This window comes from Equus przewalskii, chromosome 8 (assembly GCF_037783145.1).
Source record: "Equus przewalskii isolate Varuska chromosome 8, EquPr2, whole genome shotgun sequence".
Classification (NCBI taxonomy): domain Eukaryota; kingdom Metazoa; phylum Chordata; class Mammalia; order Perissodactyla; family Equidae; genus Equus; species Equus przewalskii.
The window spans coordinates 72,815,994-72,841,211 of NC_091838.1; the positions used below are offsets into that span (position 1 = coordinate 72,815,994).

General features: G+C 47.8%; 1 protein-coding gene across 4 annotated transcripts in view; it reads right to left on the reverse strand.

The window, feature by feature from the left end:
• Positions 1–25,218, reverse strand: part of ASAP1 (ArfGAP with SH3 domain, ankyrin repeat and PH domain 1) — a 349,074-nt gene that overhangs the window by 18,385 nt on the left and 305,471 nt on the right. For 3 of the 4 annotated variants that reach the window (XM_070630980.1, XM_070630981.1, XM_070630983.1), the window contains exons 19-25: positions 23,908–24,094; positions 23,575–23,660; positions 22,400–22,515; positions 22,176–22,243; positions 21,073–21,180; positions 18,667–18,892; positions 7,838–8,008 (exon numbers count right to left, since the gene is read on the reverse strand). In XM_070630980.1, coding sequence (XP_070487081.1) covers positions 7,838–8,008; positions 18,667–18,892; positions 21,073–21,180; positions 22,176–22,243; positions 22,400–22,515; positions 23,575–23,660; positions 23,908–24,094 — 962 coding nt within the window. The remainder of the gene's footprint in view (positions 1–7,837; positions 8,009–18,666; positions 18,893–21,072; positions 21,181–22,175; positions 22,244–22,399; positions 22,516–23,574; positions 23,661–23,907; positions 24,095–25,218) is intronic. The other variant, XM_070630982.1, reaches the window with a different exon arrangement.

Consider the following 25,218-nt stretch of genomic DNA (forward strand, 5'->3'; position numbering starts at 1 on the left):
CCGGGCAAGGCCTCCAGTCACTTATTTACTTATTCATTAAACACTAACATTCACTAAACATCTGCCACGTGCAAGGCATGCACGTGGAGCAGGAGGCAGAGAAGCATAGAACACCTCACTGCTCTCGCGCGGGCGTGATCGGGCCTGGGAGATGCGGGTGCATGAACTGCACTAATAACGCGGAAGGAGGCGGATGCTGAGTAAGGTTGAGTGCTGTGAAAACAGGAGGAAATCGTGCCTAAAACTGACTGGAGAGAGGGGCAGGGGACCGTCCTCTGGGGAGACATGGCACCTGAACAGGTGAAGCACTTTCTAGTGGGCGAGTGGCAAAACCAGAAACTGTGTCCAGGAGGAGAAAGAAAGACTGGCTATAAAACACGTGTGCTCTTCTGTGACCCATTCCACAGTGGGAGGAACACAGTCCCTGTCCCAAGCTGCCAGGCACCCAAGAGAACCCCAGAACCTGCAGCTGTCTCTGGGGCTCTAGTCTGCTTCCTTGTCTGCTCTTCCAATGACTGCTCTGGAAACTCCGCGTCCTCCTCCCTTGGCAGACCCCTCCCTCCCCACCCAGATGCCCCTAATACCCCCCAGGTGGCATCGGGAAGGGGCTGACTGCGGAGGCTCAGAAACAGGAGGGCAGATGCAGAGGACAGGGCGGAGCAAAGAACTGAACTCATGCCCACGGCACGGGGTGTCTGCTCCACAGCACCAGCAGCGTCCAAATGCCATTCCTCCTCACAGCGACAGCAGGAGCTGGGGTCACTACCCTCACTTCAAGGATCAGGAAATGAAGGTCTGCAGGTCACACTGCTAAGTGCTGTACCTAGAAGCCCCGACCACAGTCCACTGCTTCCCATTACCCATTGCGATGCCCCAACAGCAACGTTAATAATAGCTACTATTGTTTATGGAGCACTTACTATGAGTAAGGTACTGTGCTAAGGACCGCATAGTAATTGTCTGTGAGATACACAATTACCCTCCATTTTACCTATGAACAAACACACAGGGAGGTAATGTGACTTGCCCAAGGTCAAGCAGCTGGCATGGTGAGAGCTGGGTACAGAGATGAGCAATCCACCTCCACCGTCTGTCCTACACCACCACTCTCTCACCTCCCGTCCCACTGACCCTACAGGAGAGGGACAGGCTGGCAGTGCTCAGATGGGGCCTCCTGCACAGAACTTCCTGCAACTCCACGACATCAGAACAAGAAGAAACAAGCTGACCTGGGGTTGCCAGGGCCAAAGACTTTCACACAGAGTGTTATTTGACCAAGATGCTCCTTCTAACCAACAGTATGTTTCCACAAACCTCTAACTTAAACGGAGGGGCTTCTTTGGCAGCCTCCCATGAAATTCTCCGTGATTTCCTTCGAGGCAGGCATTTCTTTTCAGCACGGTGCCCAATGTGAGTCCTCAGGACTGGGCATCAAATCTCACCCTTTCAGACTTAGATGAGCCATAACAGTCAAAATGTCAGGGAAAGTTTGTGGAACAAACTGTTACATGTGCTGATTTCCTTTCCAGTAGAAAACATTCCAAATCAGTGATTCTTGACCCTATTACACATGAGACTGAATATGAGGCCATTAGGGCTGCAAAAGCCCCTGGCTCTGTTTGTGGCCAGCACTCTACTGTCACACAGATGAGCCATCACATCAGGGGCTGTGGCCGGATGCCCAGAGCCCCAGTGTTCAGAGTCTTCATTTAACTCGTTGGCCACTCAAGGTGACTTCATCCTCCAAAGACATTGTGTCTGTGTTGTTTTTTTTCCCTGAGGAAGACTGGCCCTGAGCTAACATCTGTGTCAATCCTCCTCTGTTTTATATGTGAGTCACCACCAGAGCATGGCTTGACAAGTGGTGTAGGTCCATGCCAGGGACCTGAACCTGTGAACCTGGGCTGCCGAGGTGAAGCGCACTGAACTTAATCACTATGCCATGAGGCCAGCCCTAACATGTGTTGTAAGTCTCTGCCACTTTGCGCCCTCTGTTCCTTCCCACTGCAACACCTATCCCCCTCCCAGTCATGGTGAATTCCTATGCAACCTTCAATGAATAATGCCAAAGTCAATTTCTGAGAATTCTTCCCTAGTGAGACTTGATCACTCCCTCCTTTTTGTATACCTACAACCATTAATCATAGACAAGAGGCCAAGGGTCAGATTTTGGAGCCAGACAAGCCTGGTTTTGAATTCCAGCTGTACCACTGACCAGGGGGTATGAGTCTGGATTACACCACTTTGTCTACTAAGCCTCAGTTCCCTCACCTATAAAATGGGAACAACAGCACCCACTCCACTAGGTGCGTATGAGCATCACAAGAAATAAACCGTGGCATGCTGACAATAGCGCTGGACCACAGAGAGCACGACACAAAGGGTAATTCACATTATTCGTAGCTCTTGGTTGGAATGTAATAGAAATGATCATGATTTACTCAATGAGTAAGCATCTCAAAGTCAGGGATTCTGCCTTGTTCATCTCTGTAACCTACTTTCTCACTCAGTACCTGGCACAGGGCCAGCACGAGGTGCTGCTGAAAAAGACAGGACGAACAGTGCTGACTCAGCCACCTCTTGCCCACTGCCTGATTTCTCACAGGCCTGGTGCGCAGGCCCCTGTGCTCTGGCAGACAGGAGCCCTGTCATCCTCAGAGTTAGGCAAAGGTCACCTGCTGTGCCTAGGAAGAAAAGCGTGGCTTAGAAAACTTTCTCAAAATAGGATAGTTTTTGAGGGAGGAGCAAAAACATGGAAGCAGCTCACTCCTTTTTCCTCTACGTGCAATCTGGAGAAGGATTCTAGTCTATTACACAGACGTGTGTGAGAGACGCTGGGCGGGCAACTGAAAAAGCTGTTGCCAAGACTCGAGGTCACTCACTATAGCTCAGAAGCTGTGGGCCAAGAGTTTATGGAAAGAGAGGGGGGCACTGGCCCAAGAGTGAAGGGCACAGAAGCTCCAGCAGTCTTCTGGATAATTACATGCACCTCAGAGTCAGAAACGGGTTCAAAAACCAGCTCTGAAGTCACTGGATTTGTGATCTTACGCAAGTCATTTGACGTCTCTGGGCTTCCATTTCCCCATCAGTAAACTAGGGACAATGGGAGTCCCTATCTTACCGAATGGTTGTGGTGGCTTACGCAATAACGTATGAACAAGCACGGGGTGCCTGGTACATGTGAACGATCTACAAATGGTAGCAGGCCTTAATACTTCCAGAACCAAATGCACAGCGGGGCTGAGGGTGGACAGGGTAGAGCTGACATGAACATACGTTGGGAAACGCAAGAAAAAGGAAGAATAAGGAAATTTCTACCCAAAGCCTCTTTTACAAGCTACTACTACTTCTAATAAGTAGACGTGCATGCTTTGGATCAGATATATCAGATATATCAAATACTGAGGCTTTTCACCTGCAAGTTCTGGCCTTGAAATACGAGCAGTGAATCAATCTTTGGCATAGTTTTTCATCCATTATCTGCCCTACCTTACAAAAAGCAGCTTATACAACTTAGACCCAGTGGCCTAAGATGAGGAACGTTAGGTGATTTCCAGAAGTCACTTAGCTAGGGACTGGCAGAACCCAGATCAGAACTCGGGCTTCCAGAATGTTTGTTCAGTGCACGTTATGGTTTCCCACGATGTGTGATGTGGACACTTCTCTGAGTACCTGCCAAAGAACAGAGGTCCCGGGGCAACTGCTCTCAGGTATTAATCACAAGGATCTCCAGTGTGAGAAGGGGGTCATCTTACGGCCACCATGAACTGGACAATTAGTTGTATTTTTCTTTGCTCTGTTCTGTAAGGACCTCAGTGTCAAATCTGCGGTCTACTCCCAGCCATCATATGTGACCTGGCTGTGCCTTCTGTGAGGAGCTCACACTCCTGTACTTCATCTTACTCTGCTACCTTTATTCTCCTGTTGTCTTCATTTCCTTGCCAACTTTATTTAAAGTGTGTTAAAATACGTGTTGGCCTGTTATCAAGTAGGTTATAAACAAATCACTTTGTTTCCAAAGGTGAGGTTTAATGACATGCCACTTCAAAAATCAAAGTCCCCACAAAACCCCAATCTGCCCACAGACCTCTCTGTTTTCTGCCCAGAGGCCGGCCTTGGCAGTCTCCTGAGACAGATGGCTGAGTTCATCCCAGTGGCGGGACTGCAGTACTGTGAGGCCGGGGCTATTTTGAGTGCTGTGGACATTGTGGTTCTGGCAGGGAGAAAGCTCGGAGCGGCCCTCGCCACACACCAGGGCCCTGTGTGCAGATGGATGAGGAGGCACGGCCAGGTATGGCTGACATGCCTCCTCCTGTCTTTGCTTCACGGGCAGAGACACAACCACTGAGAAGGGCAGCAGCTGGTGGAACCCCCGAGCTATCACGTGCAGATGCAGCACAGCACGGAGAGGGCGCAGAGCGTGGGCTCTCTAGCCCCAGGCTGGGGACGAATCCTGGCTCCCACTGAGCCGCTATGAGAAGTCGGGCAGGTGATTTAAACTTTCCGAGTCTCAGTGTCCTTAAAGTTGAGGTCCCAGCATTTCCTACTCTGTGGAACTGTGGCTAAGAATTAGATAAGGACTATTAACTAGCCCTAGTTTACAGCTGGAGAAACTGAGGTATGGAACAATTCAAAGAGAACCGCTGAAAGTTACAGGGCTCCCACGTGGTAGAGTGGGATAAGAATCCGGGAAGTGTGACATGGGGTCCACGCTGGAGCCCTCTGCTCCCCTGAGATAGGAACAGCATGTGCCCTCCTGAGGAGTTCCGGATGCACTGGGAAGGACAGAGAAGCAAACAGAACCTGTGTGACAGTCCCTATGCCACAGGGAACAAAGAGTGGCAGTGGGGGCCGGTGGCCGCACTGTGGAAGGCCTTTTAAGCAGGGCCCTGGAGAGGACCCTTGAAGGATGAGGAAGCATCAATACAAATGAGTGGAAAATTCTAGGTTGAAGGCATACTATGAGCAAAGGCTCAGATCTCAGATGAAAGAATGTAGTTTGGGAACGTGGCAGGCACGTCCTGTTTCAGGGGGTGGGCAGGTGAGGGCTGGGGAGAGCCCAGGGTGTCTCTCTCTCACCTACTCACGCCTGGCGGCTACCCCTAGGCCCTGGTCCTGATCTCACAGAGTCCAAGGCCCTCCTCTCAGAGGCTGGGAGAGGGAGGTTCACGGGGACAGAGGAGCCCTGGAGAGATGGGTTCCCAGAGGGAGCTGCAGGCATCCTAAATATTGCCTAGGGGTCTGACCCTCGAGCGCTTTATTAACAAGCAGTTTGGCCCCTGTCTCTGGCTTCTGGAATACAACATCAGCAGGAGACAGCCAGGGATAAAACCAAGCAAGTGGTCCCGCAACATGAAGCGTGAGTACTAGAATTGGAGCGACTTTATGCTCCCCGATGAGATGCCCGTGACTGACCTGCGTCTGCGCATGCCTTCACCTAACACTCAGGCATGTGCACACGCTCCAACACACCACAGCCCTGACAGTCCCAGAACCACCATGTGCGGCTGTCTGTGCGTGACCACCCAAACTCCAGACAAGGAGAATGGTCACTTTTTTTTTTTTTTTTGCCACAGACAGGTTTTGATCTTTGTCCCTCAAGGCTGGCTGTAGGCGGCACTGACTCTCTCTCTTCAAGTGGTGACTTTCTTGCTCAGTGAAAAATGCCCCTCACCCACAAAAAAGCCAAAACAAACAAAATACCAGCTTCTAGTCCTGCTGCTGAGTGATGTGAAAGAAATCTTAAGAAAGGGAGGATTCTTAAGTTTGGTAAATTTACCCGCAGATCGACTGAGTCTATAAGGTGCAGAGGGGCACTACAAACTTTACACAGAAATAAAAACCCATTGAACAGGATCAGTCAGGTGAAATTGGAAAAGATTAACTTGTGATCTGTGGTATGAAAATGTGCACAGGACACTGGTGACCTTCGATGGAATGTTATGTGGGGAAAGTCCTTTTGGGTGAAATCTGGGGCCTCTTGAAGGCCCTGCAATGCAACCTCTGGAGACATCGAGGACACACACAGTGCTCACGTGTGCCTGGGCCGCACTCCCCACTGTTCTTCCCATGGGGACTGATTCCTTAACACCCACCGTAAGCGTCTCCTCCTCTGCGAGGCCTTCCCCTGCAGTGTAACACTCCACGCTTCAGCAGGTCCACGGTATTTGGTTAAGAACATTTACTTAGTTGTTTACCTGTCTGTCTCCCTCACTAGACCATGAGCTCCCTGAGCATATGGGTTGAAAAGATCCATACATACCATACGTAAGTATGCTGAGTGAATGGCTGACCACGCAAACATATTCATGCACACAGTGTGGCATCTGGGCCAGATATCAGACAGGTGTGCCAGTCTGAAAATGGGTAGTATGGTTTTTTTTTTTTTTTTTTTTTTTTAAAGATTTTATTTTTTCCTTTTTCTCCCCAAAGCCCCCCGGTACATAGTTGTATATTCTTCGTTGTGGGTCCTTCTAGTTGTGGCATGTGGGACGCTGCCTCAGCGTGGTTTGATGAGCAGTGCCATGTCCGCGCCCAGGATTCGAACCAACGAAACACTGGGCCGCCTGCAGCGGAGCGCGCGAACTTAACCACTCAGCCACGGGGCCAGCCCCGGTAGTATGGTTTTTTGCAAAAACTCCAAAAATTCAGAACACTTGACATAGGCTTTTGATGAGGTCTTTATAAGCATTCAGCTGAATTACCTATCAGTTACAATTAAAAAACAAAAAAGCCACAGTGACTCATCAGAAGGGGAGGTGACACATGCCAACCAGCATGCACTTTGAGCAAAGACTCTCTGTGCCCATCGTGGCCCAGGACCCTGCCGGGCGCTGGGAGGACACTTGGTTCTTGACTTAAACTGCTGGCAGGCTAGGGAAGAGTTGTGGAGAAGTAAAAAGATCGACACAGATGGAAATTCTGTACCTTGTGGATGGAAATTTGTTATTGAAATGGTTAAACTGACTGACTCTGGCTGGGTGTGTTTATTCTCCAGTTGATTACCGAGTGCCTACTGTGGCCTGGGCTCGACTCTAGGCCCTGAGAGCACAGGAGAGCACAGGACAGACAAGGTCCTTGCTCTCAGGGAGTTCCCACTGGAGAGAGACCAAAACCCAAACACGAATAGAAGACTTATCGACTGTGAGAAGGTGGTCTGAAGGAAATAGGGGGTCGGGGGCTCCTTGAGGGAGGAGGGCTGGGGAGACAGACACTGAAGCTGAGAAGGATGAAGGCAGCCAGCCTCTCAAAGTGCATGACCAAGCACAGGGAAGGACCGGCCTGAGGAAAGAAAGAGCTGGGGAACCCCAGAGGTGGAAGAAGAGGGTGCGGTGGAGCAGAGAGCAGAGCTGCTGGGAGGCGCTGGGAGATGAGGGCAGAGGGCGCAGGGCCCCCTAGGTCCTGCAGAAGGAGCCTGCGTTTATCTGAAGCGCAGAGTGAGGAGTAACTACGATCTGACTCACACTTTGAGAAAACCATTCTGGCTGCCATGAGGAGGAGGGATCACTCTGCTTTTCTGAGCCTGTTTCCTCGTCTGTCAATGAGGTTGACAGTATCTGTCTCACGGCGTTGCTACCGTGACTGAGAGAGATCTGGTAGAAGGCTTATGAGCACCGTGTCTGGTGCACAGGGAATGCTTGGCACCTTATTATCACCATAGCTTTTAAATGGCCCTAAATATTTTCCAAAATGTTTCTCGGCCTCAAGAGGCAGTACCATCCTACTCAGACGCATCCAAGCCCTCATCCGAGTTGTGTGCAGTCTGCTCCATCTGCCCATGGAGCCCCACGCACTGCCTGGGCCGGGCAGCGCTGGCCCTGACTGTAGGATGACTTACCCCAAGGAACTGCGCCTTTGTTTGGGGGCCCGTGAGGTAGTGGGCTGGGAGGGTCGGACAGGGTTCTCTTGTGTCCGGGTGGTGGGGGAGGAGGCCTCTTCTTGGACAGGGTGGAGCTGCCACTAGAGGTCTGGGTGCTTAGAGGGAGTGTTGAAGGTGGGCCAGTTGGACCTAGAAAGGAATCGAATGGGGCAGGAAGGTTAATCCCAGTCTCGCAGACAGAACAGCCAGTATGCAGTTACTTCCACAATCAAATGTGGTATGACACACAGAGACAAAAGGATACGCTGGATATGGCCAATTCCAGCAACCTAATAGCTCACAAAGGTTTTCAAAAATTGCCGGTAAAAAAAAATTACAACAGGGGCTGGCCCTGTGGCCAAGTGGTTAAAGTTCCATGTGCTTCGCTTCGGCAGCCCTGGTTCCTGGGTTCGGATCCCAGGTGCGGACCTACTCTATTCATCAACTATGCTGTGGAGGCATCCCACATACAAAATAGAAGAAGACTGGCACAGATGTTAGCTCGGGGCTAATCTTCTTCAAGCAAAAAAAAAAAAAAAAAGAGGAAGATTGGCAACATATGTTAGGGCAAATCTTCCTCATCAAAAAAAACACAAACCCCCCCCCCCACACACAAGAAAAACAAAGTAAGGGAGAGTGGGCACTTTTAAGTAACAAAATGCCAGTCAACATGGAATGCTAATGGGTTTAGATCATCATTTAGGTACAATGGGAAAAATAAAACACACATTTAAAACCAATATCCCACTGGAATCATTGCAAAATCTACTGAGTAAGAAGGCACACAGCACTGCCAGAAAAATCAATGGAGAAAAAGCAGAGATGCGCTAACCTTTCAATAGGCCACAGGCTGAAACACGAAAGTATTCATAGAAGAGGGTTTTTCTCTCCACTACTTTTTATTTTAGTCAGAAAACTTTGCCTGAGCTTTTTTTTAATCACTTATAAATAATGAAGATCTCATGTAAACAGTTACTTGGAAAAAAGGGAAATCCCCAGAATCTTTTTTCCTCCAATTCTGAATTGTCTTAGAAATCATAAACCACCGATTACATTGGAAGCCTGAACAAGTTATACAAATTAGACATTGATTTCCTCAGATTTAAAAAAAAGACAACTTTCTCCAGAAGTATAAGACAGGAGGGCAGCAATGATGTTAATATCATGCACACACACACAAAACCATTACTGCAAAAGTTGATTTTTTGAACTAATGTTTTGAGGAAAAAAAAAAGGAGTTTGTTTTGAAGAGCTGTTCTGCGAGTTGTCTGTTACTAGTTCTGTTTATTCAATGGGACACTGAAGTGGCGGGTGGTGCCGCGCACCATATGCTGGCAAGCTGACAAATATCTCTTTGTGATTATTACCAGGTATACGGTTTAACTGTGTTCATGGAAAACTGCTTCCACAAGCACTAAGAGAAAAAAGGGGGAAAGAAACAACAAAAAAAGCTAAGAACACTGCCACGCCAGATGTTTTACACATGATGGTAGATACCTGGTGACCCACAAAGGCTCCAAAAGAGCTTTTTACACTCTGCGTGCTCAACGAAAAGCTTCCTTACTGCCAGCCTCCGTCCTGGGTCAAACAAACTCTGATAGCCCCACGATCAACGCTGACCTAAACCAGTTTCTTGTCTTGGAAGTAAATCCTGTTGATCTCCGTAAAGTGATCATCTGCTTTAGGACGAAACGGCCCCAGTATCTAATTTGTTCTCTCAGTCCTACTGGTTTGATATGTCAGAGGCCTTGCTCTTACCCCAAATCAATGCCTAATGACGGCACCAATCACTGCCGTTCCAGAAACTATTTTTGTAACAAAGTCCTTGTTATTACAGCCCTGTCTGTATAATGCTTTGTAGTTTTCAAAATATGCTCGTACACGCCACTCCGCTTGATATGCATAACAACCCCGTGAGGTGCTGGGTCAGCTATTAGTCCCCATTTTGCAGCCGGGGAAGCGGGGCCCTGGCGTGACTAAGCTTCTAGGGTCGTGAGGGGCAGAGCTGGGACTGGCGAGGGGCACACCCATCTTGATGCTGCTGTTCCTGAACGCCAGAGCAGCATTTCCTGCCCTGGGCACACGAGGAAAACAACAACAGATGCTCAGTATTAGGAAGTGTAACTTTCCTCTTGGAAATAAATGGAGAATAGATAATAGACAATGCCGGGATTCTCCAGCGATTTCCTCTTCATCGCCATCTAGGGATTTTTTGACGCACTGCAATGTGAAAGGTCCTTCAATCAGTTCCAAACCCTGCAGGGAGACAAAAACTGCCAGAGACAAAATGCTAAGGGAGCCACGTCTCTGGGCGAAGGTGTATGTGTACGTGATTTTAGGAGCAACCGGACCAGTGTCGTCCTATAACCACCGACCAAGCAAAATCAAGCCTCCTGAATCATCATTTCAAAAATGAAGGGATCAGTGTTCCGCATGTCATTACAGACTTGTCTTCTCCACATCAGCTATTACAACCTGTAATTATTTGTCTCTGTTTACTTGCTTATTGCCTGTCTCCCCCACCAGGCTGCAGGCTCTACTCGGGCGAGGCTTGTCTCTGTCCTGGTATAGAGGAAACTGAATTTGGTAACAAAGTACTGAATAAATAAACGAATAAACTGCTAACTTCTATCATTTTAAGGCTCGTGATTCTTAAGGAAGACAGTATGTCTCACCTAGGGTGACTGATCAAAAACTACGGAGAAGGGGAAATAGGGAGGGACAGTGTTAAGTTTAGAAAGGAATATTCAATACCATAATCTAATGTCATAGAAAACAAACACAGACCCACTTATTGTTCTGTAATAGAAGCTACAGAAAGGAAGGTGCCACAACATCCTCTTGGCTGGCAGGGCATCAGTTAAAAAAGGTTGAAAAACACTATGTTAGACCCCAGAAAAGCAGACCATTTTTTTAAGATTTAAGGAGCTGAGAAGACTTCCAAAATGAGTAATGGCTCTCTAAGCACTAAAGGGGATGTTTTATGAAAATACACCTGAATATTAGCTCAGTCAGGAAAGAAGCAATTCTGGCAGGGTAAAGAAAGCTAAAACAAAAAAAATAAATAAAAAAGAATAAACACAGCATCAAACAAACTCAAAAAGGAGTTAAGAGGCAAGGTTAATAGACGTGCGGGAGACGTGCACAGTCAATTTTCTCCCTTGACTCTGCCAGGGCCTGTGCCAGCAAGGGGAAAACGTCCCAAACCTCATTTGCCACTAACATCGGCTATCATGTCAAATATCGTCTAATTCTTTTTCTTAAAAATATGCGTCGAGTGTTCCAAAGCTGCTATGAATAATTCTGAGGTTAGTGAAGTTATCAGAAGGTCTTCTAAGAGGAGACAGAGAGCCCTCAGCTCTTCCTGAGGGTCACATGCCTGGGTTGCTGTCCTGCATCTCCAACAGCCTCCTGGTCCCTGCATCTGCACCTTCTGCCCTGCCTTTAACTCTAGTGGTCCCCACTGGACGCCCCTGAGCTGTGCCGCCAAGGGCACCTCAATGTCATCAGCTCAGGGGGGCCTCTGACTGAGGTCTCCACCTCTGAAGTGTGCCCAGCACGTGGCCCGAGCTCAGGAAGCTCAGGCACACGACGACACTGTACATCTCTGAAGCCGCCGTGCTCACGCCGGCAGCCCAACAGTAGCCTGCAGGCCAAAGCACTTGTTCCATGTTCCTGGGCCCAACCACTTAAAGGCTCGAAAGGCTGAAGCTATCTCCCGAGACCCTCCTGGGAACTGACGTTTCCGCTGGTCATGAAAGCTCCCGCATGGGAAAACATCATCTTCTTGACCACAGAGGTGGTTTGAATCAAATCTCACCAGACAGGATTCCATCTTCAACAACAAGGAAATCCGTTCATTTTAAGCCCAGAAAAACTGCCCTTCTGAAAAATCATTCACCTACACCTAAGCATATACATATAAAAAAATCCATTCCTAAAATCACAATCAGCACGTTTTTCAAATCTCCTTCTCCGTTTCCTAAATTCTCCAGAGCTACCATTTACTGAGTGTTGTGTGCCTAACCTAATACACATGAGTTTAATACACATTATCTAGAGCTCATCTTATAAAGCAGTTTTGTTATCACGACCTCATGACCACCTATCTTAAGGGTAAGACCCGAGGCTCAGTTTATAACTGGCCAGTCACAGCGAGTGAAGTGGGCTCTGTGTGACTCGAGGCTGGGCGCTCAGCCGACAGTGCCCTGCTTCCCTTCCTATGAATGCACCACGTCCACCCGGCTGGAACATTCAGAGACTTAACTGCGTGCATCTGCTAAAAGTCTGCTCCGATGTAACCTCATCCAGGAGCCTTCTCTAATCCATCCCCTTGGTCCTGGAACAATTGCTTCTATCTCTGAACTTCACAAGGCTTAACAGACTAGATGGTCTCTACCTCGTGTGAGAGCTGTGCCTTCCCAGGCTGCAAGCTTCCTGAGGACAAGATCCACATTGTCTTTCTCCCCTCAGAGCCTGGTACACCCTGGGCACTCAATGTAAGTCTGTGGAAGTAATTCATGGTGTAAGACAGGAGGATTCTTTTTCAATATCCTTGTACCTTTGGTTTTCAGTAAAACAGAAAACCCAGAGTTCTTCTATGCTGGGAGACCAAATAAAAGTACATTTTTGAAACTTCAAAGAAAAACAGGATCCAGAAGATGGCTTTACAAATTATCCTGATAATTTTTGAAAAAAATAGTCTGTATAAGTGAATTTACATATTCTAACATGCCATATATAAGTGTTAATGACATGTAATATTTATACAGCTCTGGACAATACAAATGAAAATTTTATTATTTTTTAATGGTTTTCATAGTGTAGAGCTTAAGAGTGAAAAGTTTGTTACTTTAAAAAGTAAATAAAGACACGATATATTCATCTAGAGAAGAACTGTGGGTACAGAAGGAAGAACCTATTATCGTCTCCATGCTCAGATGGGGAGACAGAGGTACGGTGAGGTGGCGTGGAGCGTGCAGGCACACGCAGTAAGTCAGCGGCAGAGGCGGCCAGGATTCCCACACAGCAGTGTGACGCCAGGCATGACGCCGCGCTACATGCAGAACACGGCATCAGCTATTCTCTTATCCTTCAATCTCCGTCCAGGACACTGGTAATTAAGAGAACAGCACCAGGATTCAAGGGGCTCAGGGGTGGTTCTTCAACAATGACTCACACATTCCTACCCACAAGAAGCACAACAAGGATTTCCCCGGCTTCCCTTTCCACACCCTGGCAGTCAGGTGACTTTGCTAGCGAGCCTGTGCCAGTGCCACTGCTGAGGGCAAACATCACAGATGCCCTCTCGGCCAGGAAGTGACAAGGTGACAGATGTGTAATGCTTTAAAAAGGTTTGGGGGAGACTGATAATAGGACCAAAAAAAGAAAAAAATCCAACATCAATAAAGGAGAGCAGCCCACGGGAAGCTTTAAAATCCAGCCATCCAAATGGCTGAGATAAAAAATCCAGGAAACTGTACAGTCATCAATATATGAATAATGCTGCTAATAGGAAAATATTTCCAGGGCAAGTCAGAATCGTCCAGGAGTGCACTTTCATGATAGCAGGCCACCTTCACATCCCAAGGAGGTCTTCCCTCTCCACTCCCCTCTGCCTTCTCTAACTATCGCCACAGACCTCAAATGAAGGTTGGAGAAATGGTGTACAGGATGCTTACACAACTGTGTACTAGCATAATGCTGCAAACGTTCTGTAGATTTTCAGCAAGTCAATGGTCACATCCCCAGGACATCCGGTTTAGTTTCATGAGTGGCCCCTCCTTACTCCAGCCACGTATTTCTGGCATATGCTCTCACTGATTCGGCTGATTATTCATTCAACAAGCACGGGTGGAGCACCCCACCCCCTACACCAGGGATGCCAGGACAGCTCACTCACAGCCCCTGTGCTTGAGGGGTTTGGTCTTGTAAGCGGGAGACAGTGAGACAAAGACTTCCTCGGGCCTCTCCTCAAGCCTGCAAGAGGCGCCTCTCCTCCCTGCGCCCACAGTGAGCCCAGTGCTGCCCCTATGGCACATCGCTCGGCTCCCTCTCCCGCTGAAGGGTGAGCTCCGAAGTGGGTGCTCCTTCTCTACTCTTTGCTGCCTTCCCAGTGCCCAGAACGTTTGTTGACCTGAGCGATGCAGCAGGATCAAACAAACTCCAGCGTATTGAATGCTCGCTGTGTGCAAGTCACTTTATAGACACTGTTCCACGTTCTCCAAGCAGTGACCAGTAAGGCAGACGCCCATTCCTTATTTTCCAGATGAAGACCTGAAACTCAGCGAGATCAGCTAAATGTTACAGTGAGACCAGGGCAGGGACAGGACTGGCACTAATGGGGGAAGGAACCCCAGTCTCCTGGGTGGGGCAAGGGGACAAAGGCTTCCTGGAAGAGGAGAAAGTCAAGTTTGGCTTCACAGGGGCTCGCAGCTGTCCAGGTGGCTGTGGTCTGGCTCGACGGGTGGATCTGCCTTCGATAGTGTGTTACTCTCTAGCTCTATTCTTAGATTAAGGAGGGTATTTGACTCTTCACCTGAGTTGAAGGCAAGGGTGGCATCTGGTGTGATACTCTCCGTGACACTGAGCAGTTGTGAACAAGCATTTGTGGGGGCCTCAGGATGCCTTGTGTGGATGTCCTGCCAGCTTATCAGACCGGGGCTAGGGTCCGTGTGAAGCAGGGAGGCCACATCACAGAAGACACGTACGAAGTGCAGGGTGAATACTCAGAGGCATCCAGACAACACTCAGAGGGCTGCGTTACGCCTGACTCTAGGGGACTGACTTCATGAGCAGATGGGAATGAATTGTAGTTAGCCTATCAGTTGTTGGTGTTTCTAGAAGCTTGAAAAGTTAGGTTTTTTTTTTGGGTGAGGAAGATTTGCCTTGAGCTAACATCTATTGCCAATCTTCTTTGTTCTCCTTGAGGAAGACTGTCCCTGAGCTAACATCCGTGCCAATCTTCCTCTATTTCGTATGTGGGATGCTGCCACAGTGTGGGTTGATGAGTGGTGTGTAGGTCCGTGCCCGGGATCCAAACCCATGAACTCCGGGCTGCAGAAGCAGAGCACATGAACTTAACCACTATGGCAAGGGGCTGGTCCCAGAAAAGTTAGTTCTTTTAACTAAGTTAAATAAATTTCTCGAGATCAAATTTATCATTCACTGATGTAACAAATCCTTTCCTGAGTTAAGGTGTCTACATCGTGCAGAGTTTCACTGTTCAGAGTACCTGCTGCTTTACCAGACCTGGGGGACCTCACCAGCCCTATTCCCAAAAGGACCCTTTCAGGGCTGAGGAGTTGGAGTGGCCCCAATGCCAGCAGCACAGGCTCCAGGGGGCACTCACTATGTGCCAGATGCGGAGCTAAATGCTTCCTGTCCTTCCCACTAATCATTAATCCCACTTCCCACTGATCTCCAGGACTGTCTCATGTCAGGTACAGTTCTGTCATCGCTACGTAAAAGGGATGGAACTGTACAATGTGAGAAAACCGCAGTTCTACAGCTTAAACTTACTTACAAATAGAGTAAAACAAACGCACCATAAACGAGCAATATCTGTTTCAAGTACCTGTTCTGTGGGATAGGTATCAAGTTGCTCACCACATTCTAGAAACATCTGTAGAGTCACAGCCTAACAATCCTACCAGGAGTCTCTCACAGCAGCCCAGGCTTTGCGTTTTACACAAAGCTTTCTCCATATATCGCCTCATTGCATCCTGACGGCAATTCCATGAGGAAGGCAAGACAGAAACAGACCATCTTCCCCAACATGGAAAAGAAGAAGCTAGAAGATCTGGTTTGACATCTGAAGGCCCATTTTAGTTTTCCATCCTCTTTTAGCCACTGTGTGACCTGAAGTAAGTTCCTTAACCTTTCCAGGGCTCGGTTTTCTGAGCTGTACCATGGGTTGCAGGTTGGGTTAATCTTTCAGCATCCTTTTAGCTCTAAAAAATGCAGGTCCCACAACATAATCTTAACTTAAAGACTAAAAAAAGCCAATCTTGGCAAGACTGAAGAACGTCTAGTCTTAACAAACATAGTAAAGTGGGGGGTGGTGGGGAACCGCTGATCAGGAGTAACAAACTTCTGCAGACTCAAATTTGTAGCTTTAATTTAGTCTCGTTGGACATCGCATCTGAAGAGGGGTTAGGCAGCAAAGGGATTCTGTCGAAGGCTGAAGGGTGGTGAGTGTGGGGCTCTGGATCGCTGAGTTCTTCTGACCTGGCCTGCAGCTCTGCTTTAACATAACAGGGTTTTTCTTGGTGGCAATTTAGGTCCAACTTCCTTGCATTTTGATGAGGCAGCTGGAGTTTCTTGAAAACACTCCTGAGCTGGATTCAGACTAATTCTTCCTACTTCTCCCCTCCGCATTCCTCTTATCGGGGGGACTTCATGAGCGTCTCTTTCTGCCTCCCTGGAAGCCCTCATCTTCAGACCCCTACACTCACAGTTGTGGAAATGGCGTCTGCTGCGAGCAGAGACCTCCTCGTTACTTGCCATGGAAGATGAGCAACCCAAATGGCAGATTCAAGATGTCCTTGTTTTCCTGCAAATGGTTCTATCAGCTCAATGAAGGAAACGAAAAAAGTGTAAGGGTTTCAAAACAGAGAATTATCTGTGCACAGAGCGTCAGCTGATCTTCAACAATGTCTTCTAAGAACTCCCTTCTAACCATTATCACTTTTCCAAATGTGAGGGCACACGAGCCAACCTAGCCACGAGACGTGGCTCACATTTCCAGTTCCTCACAAAAGTCACGCGAAGGCTGTGCTCCCGTCTCACCTGCTCGGGCTAAGTCTCCGAATACGACGTCCTGCTAAGAGCGGCCTGGAAGAACACTGAGTTCGGTAAAAAGGGGTTTCTGTTTTCAAGGACGGGATTTTTGGGGGGTGGAGGGTAAGCAGTGTATCCTTAGCTGACCACGGTTGCGCGGCCAAGTCTCTAAGCACTTGTCTCAGCAGCTGGGTCACTGAATAAATTTGGTCTCTGTCTTCTGGGCCTTTGGTAAAGAGCTAGTTAGAATTTCTTCAGGCAGAAGAGAGATGCTTGGCGCTGAGTCAGAGAGTGTATTTTATGGGTTTCCGTGTTCTCTTGAGATAAAATGACGAGCGGGTGGGGGAGGTGAGGCAGCCTCTGGGCCCCAGCACTCTGGTGTCCTTTTCTCCCGTAGACCTTTGCAAGGTTCTCAGTTACCTGGAGGATCTCTGAGCCGGCACAGGCCCTGCCTGTAGACAGCTCATCACCCCTTGTCAGTAACCCTAATTAGTGAATGTGAACCTTACAGAGTGACTTCTTCGATCATTTCCTTTGGTCTGGAGGTTTCTCACAGTCCTCTTTAGGGTGCAGAAAGGGAATCTCTGTTCCTCTCGGATTGCCGTCCTGATGGGGAATGTCGCTACCCAGAGGTGAGCAGCAATAGTACTACTGATCTGCGACCTGCAGTGCTAGCGATTTAAAAAGGATTCCGACGCCTTATGTACGTACATTCTAGCATAATTCATGGAACAGTAAGAAAAACACCAGCAGGTTAACCCTTTGGCTTACAAGTGCTGTTACTCTTATGGTCACTGGTTATCCTTGATGAGCACCGTTCATGCCAAAGCCTTATTTTAACTTTTCTCCGTTATTTCATGATCTATGAGGCCATTTGCGGTCTAAGAACACAGCTCCCATTTATAACACTATCTGAATGGAGAATAAGCTCTGAAAAAACACTGTTTTGAATAAAGCTCACATTTCCCAGAAAATAGCCCCAGTGTGATTCACATAGGCACGGCATTGTGTACTGAGGGGCCCCAAAACCTGCGTTAGCATGAGCTGAGGGCACAGGAGAACCCTGCGTTTGGATTTACTGGCTGAGACCAAAGTCAAAGCGACAGCTCTGGGTACCTCTCAATGTCCCCCTGGCTGGGGTGACCCTTTAATGCTGGGAATTCTGTGCCTCGAATGATCCCTGCACAGGTGGGAAGACATCGCCCTTCTGAGCAGGGCACACTGTGGATTCAGCATCCACGAGCAGCTCTTTGTTGCTACAGAATGGGGCGGTGGACTGTAGCCCGTGGTGCTTGCCCTGCAGAGGCATTTGACAAAGCACTGCATAAGAACCCTCCTCTGGGTAAGATTCTGCCCCACGTGTGTCCCATGGAAAAGCAGCCCTCATCAGAGGGCATACGGACTGTGGGCTCGGGTCACAGCACCTGGGTCAGAATCCCAAACAGCTGAGAACCGCAGGCGAGTTATTCAACGTCTGTGAACCACAGTCCCCTCGTCTGCACGATGCCAGCAACTGTAGTACCGACCCCATTTTGTGAGCATGAAATGGGAAGTGCTGGGCTGAGTGCCCCTCTTAAGGCAAGTACTTCATAACTATCACTGCTGCTATGAATGTCTTCTGGAGAGAGGCATCTCAGCACAGAGGAAAGAACTTTCCAAAGACCTGAAGTTCCATCCCATGTTATACAGGAAAGAGCACAGGTTTTGGAGCCTATGTGGACCTTAGACTCAATCTCAACTCTACCATTTACCGGGTGTGTGACCTTGGGCAAGTCATTCTACCTCCTTAAGCCTCAGTTTCCTCATCTGTGAAATGCGCACAAAAGCACATACCTCACAGGACTGTGTGAGGTTAACATGAGATAATGCACGAGTGCTTGGCAAACGGCAAGGTCCCTATTTCAAACTGTCCCTGACATCACATTCCGTACTCTGCCACTCAAATGCTCCTCGCAGTTTTTACCCCAAAGCTGGGTTGACCACCAGCTTTGAGGAGGGAGTCACAAGGCCCTTCCCGAAGCCCGTACCTTTCCCGGCGTTTCTAGGAGGCAGTGGAGGCGCCTCCGAGGTTGGTGACGTGGGCGAGTCTGTGCTTGAGACGAAGATCTGGTTGGTGAAGGCGCCGTAGGAGAGCCGCTGTTTGTCCCTTGGAGTGCCGAATCCCGGCAGTGACAGCTTGTCCTGGGGGGAGATACTGGAGGAGTGGCAGAAGCTCTGAGGTCTTGGGGAGCGCTCTTTCTTGACTGGGCTCGGCTGGCAGATGAAAGCACAGGGCAGGGGGTGAGACAATAATCAAGGACTACGCTTCAGGTGTACAGAGGACCGCCGCAGGGTGGGCTTGTTGGGAATCTGCGTTCCTGCAGCTCTCAGTGCTTACAATGGGAGCCTAAGAGCCACGACACGGTACAAGCGAAGGATCCAGAAACCACACTTGTGATTCTCACGTCACCATTACCAGTCACATGAGGGAGACACTGGTTAGCGACCAGCAGTATTCAGAAGCGAGAGGTCACAGTTAGAGTTAACTTTCAATTGACAAATGCCCACCCATGCAGGACACTTTCACCAACAGCTGAACGGTTTTCCACCCGCTGCATTTGTAATCTATGACCTTCACTTTTCCTTCCTGCTCAACCCTTTCATGTCCAAGTTCTCCATCCTCACCTTTCTTCTCATTTTACATCCTCTTAGAAAGTAACCTCCTCCACACCTGTGGCTTTGACTGACCTCTAATGCTGATGACTCAGATCTGTAGATCCCACCCCAATCTCTTGGATTCCAAACCATTTCCACCTCCCTGTGAGGGGTCACTGGTGTTTGCACTCCTGTTGACAGCAGCAGGATCCATGAAACTTCCCAAGGTAGACACCTCAGTGTTGTCCAGACCACGGGGTGCTGCACGGGGAGCTCACAGACAACTTTCAGACCCATTCCCAGAGCACACACCCACCAGCTCCCACTGGAAGCACTGGCCTCCTGAACAGACCCTGACTCTAGTTTCTTTAAATTCTAGCCCATTTTCCACACTGTGGCCAGAGCTGGTAGGAAACCTTGCTCTTCGGACAATAAACCTCTGTTGGCCTGTGACTCCTTGGATAAAAGCCAAGAGGCCAAACTTGGCCTGCAATGCCCTTCGTGATCTGGGCTGTCTGGCTCTGCAGCGCAGCCTCCCGCCTCTCCCCAAGCAAAGGCACCCCACACACCACGCTTCTAACCACCCTCAGACTCCAGGCTCCGTCACAGCCCCTGGCCTCGGCACAGGCTCCTCTCTCTCCCTGGAGGGATGCGTTCCTCCTCCTCCTTTGCCTGGCAAGCTCCTCCCTCCCCTCAGAAACCCATCTCCAATGCGACTTCCTTGATAAGGTCTTTGCTGCAGGCCAGGGCAGAGGCAGTTGCTCTGTCCTCTGGACATTCTCAGGAACTTCCCCACTCTCATTATCATGGCATCCACTGTGTTAGAACTGACCTCTTCTCTAAGTGGTACATGCCTTTAGGACACCTCTCTATGACCATCCCTGACCATTCCGTACACCCTGCCTGGGACAGAGGAAATGCTCAATACATGTCTGATGAAAAACGCAGGACCGAACCTTCAGAGGTAGTTAAGAACTACCTGTGCGAGTCAGACAGAACTGGCTTTAATCCCCGAGACTGTCTCTAGGAGCTGTAGGACTTGAGACGAGTTGCAAAATCTGTGTGTGTCAGTGTTTCCTTCGGTAAAACGGGGGCAATGATAATACCATAGCGGGCTTTCGGTACAGATGGTCTGAGATAACACAGGCATGCCTTCTGCTGCTTAGTCCGTATTTAAGTACTCAATAAATGATGACTTTCTGTTTATTAATTAACTGTTTTGATGGCTAATTTTATGTGTCAACTTGGCGAGGCTATGGTGCTCAGGTGTTTGATCAAACACCAGTCTAGATGTTGCTGTGAAGGTATTTTTTAGATGTGATTAACATTTAAATCAGATTCTGAGTAAAGAAGATTACCCTCCATAATATGGAGGGGCTTCATCTAATCAGTTGAAGGGCTTAAGAGAAAAGACTGAGGACCCCTGAAGAAGGAATTCTGCCTCCAGACTAGACTGCCTTCAGACTCAAGACTCTACCTTAGCTCCTGCAGGAATTGCCAGCCTGCCAGCCCGCCCATGGATGCTGGCCTTTGCAGCCCCCAAGATCATGTGAGACAGTTCCTTAAAATAAATTCCTCTTTCTCTCTTTCCATACATCCTCATGGCTCGGCTTCTCTGGAGAACTCTAATACAGCTATTAAGTGGCACCCAACAAGGACTAAAGACTGACCAAAGAAAATGGCCCTAGTACATCAGGTCCCAGGACTGAAATCAATCTCACGAAGAAAGGATCTTGTCCACAGAGTGTAGAGTAAGTGGGAGAAGGGTTTAGTAATTCTCAGGCATTATTCACACTCACCTTGTCATCCAGATCATCATCGCTTTCATCCATCTCCTCCTGTCGAAGATTCCACTCATATTCTACGTGGACATGTGGATTGAACTTTCCAGACTTAGCCTGGGAAAGCTGAAAGCAACAACAGGTGGAACCATCTTAATTTAAATGCCAAACACCCTAAGACTATATAAACATGGAGCAAATTCATCTTATCCCTGGTTTCAAATGAACCGCCGGTAGCTGCAGTGTAGGCAAAACTCATTGTACAAGCTGGGCTGCTACAGGGCTGAAGAGGAACTGCGAAGAAATACAGGCAGAGCCTTCCTTATTTCGATGACTTGACTTCTCTCCAAAATTAAATACTTTCGTAATATTCAAATGAGCCTCAAAATGGGAAATCCCGGCCGGAAGGTGAAATGAGAGTTAGTCAAGTATGAGCGTTGGTCTTTGAAGTGAGACAGTCCCAGTTCAATCCATGTCCACTTTTCTTATCCATAAAATGGGCATAGGGATAACTGTAGCTTCCTCAAAGGGTTCTTAAGAGAATACAGAAGGACAACTGTTGGGCTGGATCTGGAACCTGGCACTCAGCAGACGCTCCAAGGAATGGAAGGCAGCTCTCCCAGATCCTCCTGTCCTGTGGTTCAGAGAATCATGCTCAGCCCAGAGTAAGAAGCAAGAACCAAGGGGATCAAAAAGGTGAGTGCGCACAGCCTGGGAGGGTCGGGGGGGGCGGTGCGTTCACACTTTAAAACCGTAACACTCTGAACTTTACTTGCCAAAGTTTTGGAATTGCCTTCCCAAACAAGTCTTCTTTACTGTCAAGCTACAGAGAAAGCCTTACAGTCTGGAAGATAAAAAGCGAGACCTCAGTCCACAAGCCTGTCTGGTAATAACACTGCTCAAACGCCTTTCAGCTCCTGCCTCATAACTGTAGTCAAAAGACACGTGGATGACAAACTCATCATTTAACCATTTTTATCAAATGTAGTCTTAGTGCCTGTCTAAATTTCTCTACTAATGTTCAAACAAAGGAACCTGCTTCTTTTATCGCCAATGCCAGTTTCTCAGAATGACGTTTTAAGTTGGGGTCTAATGAGTCTCCCACTTCCATTTCTGCTTACCAGATCTTCACACTGGGTAGCTTTCAGTCTCTTTGCTATGTCCAGGGCAGTCTCTCCAGCCTGGTTAACTAAAGGAGGGCAAAATAACTCTGCATAATTATCTAAGCATATATCTTGAAGAGGCAAGGAACAATAATCAAATTATAACGTGACATGCAAGTCTCAGTTTTAGCCAACCACACACTCTTACTATGGTTCCTAAGAGACACCCGCCGCACTCTTACCGACATCCACGGTGGGCTTGCTCCTGAGAAGCAGCTTCAAACACTCAGGCTTACTGTACATGCTGCAGTAGTGCAGGGCCGTATTTCCCAGGGCTGTCTGCTTGTCCAGGTTCCCACTGAAAACATCAAAATATTCTTAGAAAAAAATGACACCCTATAACTTAAAACTACAGATTAACCACTTACTTTTGTGCTAATGCCTGAGTCAAATTTGAGATCTACTTATTATAAGCAGGGAAAATTATATTTCTAACACTATACCTAAATCTATAAGCAACATAATGACAATAAAAACCAGCATTTCTTGAGTGTCTACTATGTGACAGTATTAGCTCATTTAATCTTCAAACCACCCTATGGGGTAGGTACTATCATAACCTTTATTTTACAGATGAAAACACTGAGGCACAGACAGGGTCAAGTGCTTGCCTTCAAGATTATTAAGATACGGACGACAGAGCAGGGATGTGAACACAGGCAGATGGCTCCGGAGGCAGCTCCTAACCACTACACTGTACTACCTCTACGGAAGAGGCTGGGGCGTTCACACTATTTGGCTTATATCCTGGCACCATTCTCCATATATGGGTTCAAATCCACTCACTATTTTGATCTTCGTCTTTGGATGAGCTCCAGCTCCTCCTTATAATCTGTGGCTTACAGAACTACCTAATAGAGAATCCAGCAAGCCCAAACCTCCTGTGTCCAATATTATACTGCTTTTAGTACCTCCCAAATTTGAATTAGCTATTGAGTCAGCCATATGCACTGCTGTCTTTTATTAAACTTAGGAACAATGACAACTCAAAGATCCTGCTGACCCTGTGCTGTTAATTCTCACTTTCAACCTCTCCTAATGCAGCAAGTTTTGAACACAACAGGATTTCATACTTATCTAGATCAGAGGTTGGCAAACCACAGCCCTCAGGCCATATCTGGCCCTCTATTTGTTTTTGTAAATAAAGCTTTATTGGAACATGGCCACACTCACGTATTTACATATTGCCTATGGCTACTTTCACACCATGATGGCAGAGTTGAATAGCTTTGACAGAGGCCTCAAGCCTGCAAAGCCTAAAATAATTTCTGGCTCTTTGTGATTCCTAATCTAGGCCACTGATAGGACTGATTTGTGTTAACTTACAAGGCATATTCAGAGAAAACAAAAAGCATACCAGTTTTGTACGAGGAAGTCAACCAAATGGAGAGATGTCTGGTCTGCAGTTCGGACTGCAAGATGAAGGGCTGTTTCCCCGAGCTCCTAACAAGGAAAGGATAAATAAAAACAGGGTAATCGTAAGTCTGACTTTGCCTAGAGCAGCTTCGTTCACGTCAGTTACCCCAAAGTGACAATTCATAGCAACCCTTTTCACTCTCAAATTGTCCTGAGTTAGACACGGTCACTCAACATATCAGAGCTTCATTATGTGGTGTTACGATAAAAGGAGTCATCTTTTCAACAGATTTTCTGCACTCCTTTTCAGCTTAGGATCTCGGTGAAGCCTTACTTGTCCGGGTTCCAGCAGCGGTTCCATCAGCTCGACTCCCTCTGCATAGACTTGAATTAGTGCAAGTAAATCCCTGGATTTGATGGCCTCAAGCAATTCACTCAGTTTAGCTGATGACGATGAGCAGGTCTTCCGTGAAAATCTATGATCTACATACTTCGCAGTGATATACTCTTTCCGTACGGTCCTAAAATAGAGCAAGACAAAAGGAAGAAGAGTTTTTATTTTCCAAGAGCTACGGAAAACTTACATTTTTCTGATAATGGTTCTCTTTGAGAAGAGTTATTTTAATTAAGATACACTTCTTTTCAACATTCAAACAAACCAGGTTTTAGAGCAAGTTATTCCAAGAAAGACAGAACAAAGAAACACATATATTTACTAGTATGCGCAGGTAATACATAGCTACAAAGTTAACGGGAACACAGATAACAGCAGATTTCTTTTCCCCCTGGAGCAACAGCACGAGAAATCTATTTACCACTACTTCAAACTCAGATACATATGAGTATATAAAGAAATTTAAAAAGTTAAAAAGTTGAAACAATTCTAAAAGACCAATTAAAAGTTCTGAGAGCATTGTGGAAAGGATTTTAGGCATCTGATGTAACTCCCTGTTTTATTTTTATTTTTTTTTTTTGAGGAAGACTGGCCCTGAGCCAAGATCCGTGCCCACCTTCCTCTACTTTACACGTGGGACGCCTACCACAGCATGGCTTGCCAAGTGGTGCCATGTCTGTATCTGGGATCTGAACCAGCGAGCCCCGGGCCGCTGAGAAGTGGAACGTGCAAACTTAACTGCTGTGCCACCGGGCCGGCCCCTGTAACTCCCTGTTTCAACAGGTAAGGAAACTGAGTCACAGAAAGGCTGTCCTGAAAGCCCCTGGCACAGGCCAAGCACCAAGCTCTGGAAGGACAGTGACGAGCTTTCTTTCCCACAGAGGTGTCCGTCGGGAGTAGCAGACTGCTGCAGGAAACACGCCCAAGAGCTGAGGGGGCAGGGGGCATTTCTCCTGCTCTTGAGGACTCACCCCTTCTCTACTTCAGCTCACGTGGTTCTGAGCTCATCTCCCAGGTGCAGGGGTGAGTATATGACCTAAGTGGACTGACGGTTACCTTTGCCACCTTTGGGGAAAGGCTGAAATGGAAGCCAGCTCAGAGGAGAGGAGAGACAAGAGTAGCGAGAGTGAGCTAGGGTCCAGATGATGATAGTTTGCATCCTGTTGATATTGTTCAAAATCCTGGATCCAGCTGTACCTGAACTCACCCTTTGAATTTCCCAGTACATGAGCCAATTAAAAAAAAGACAAT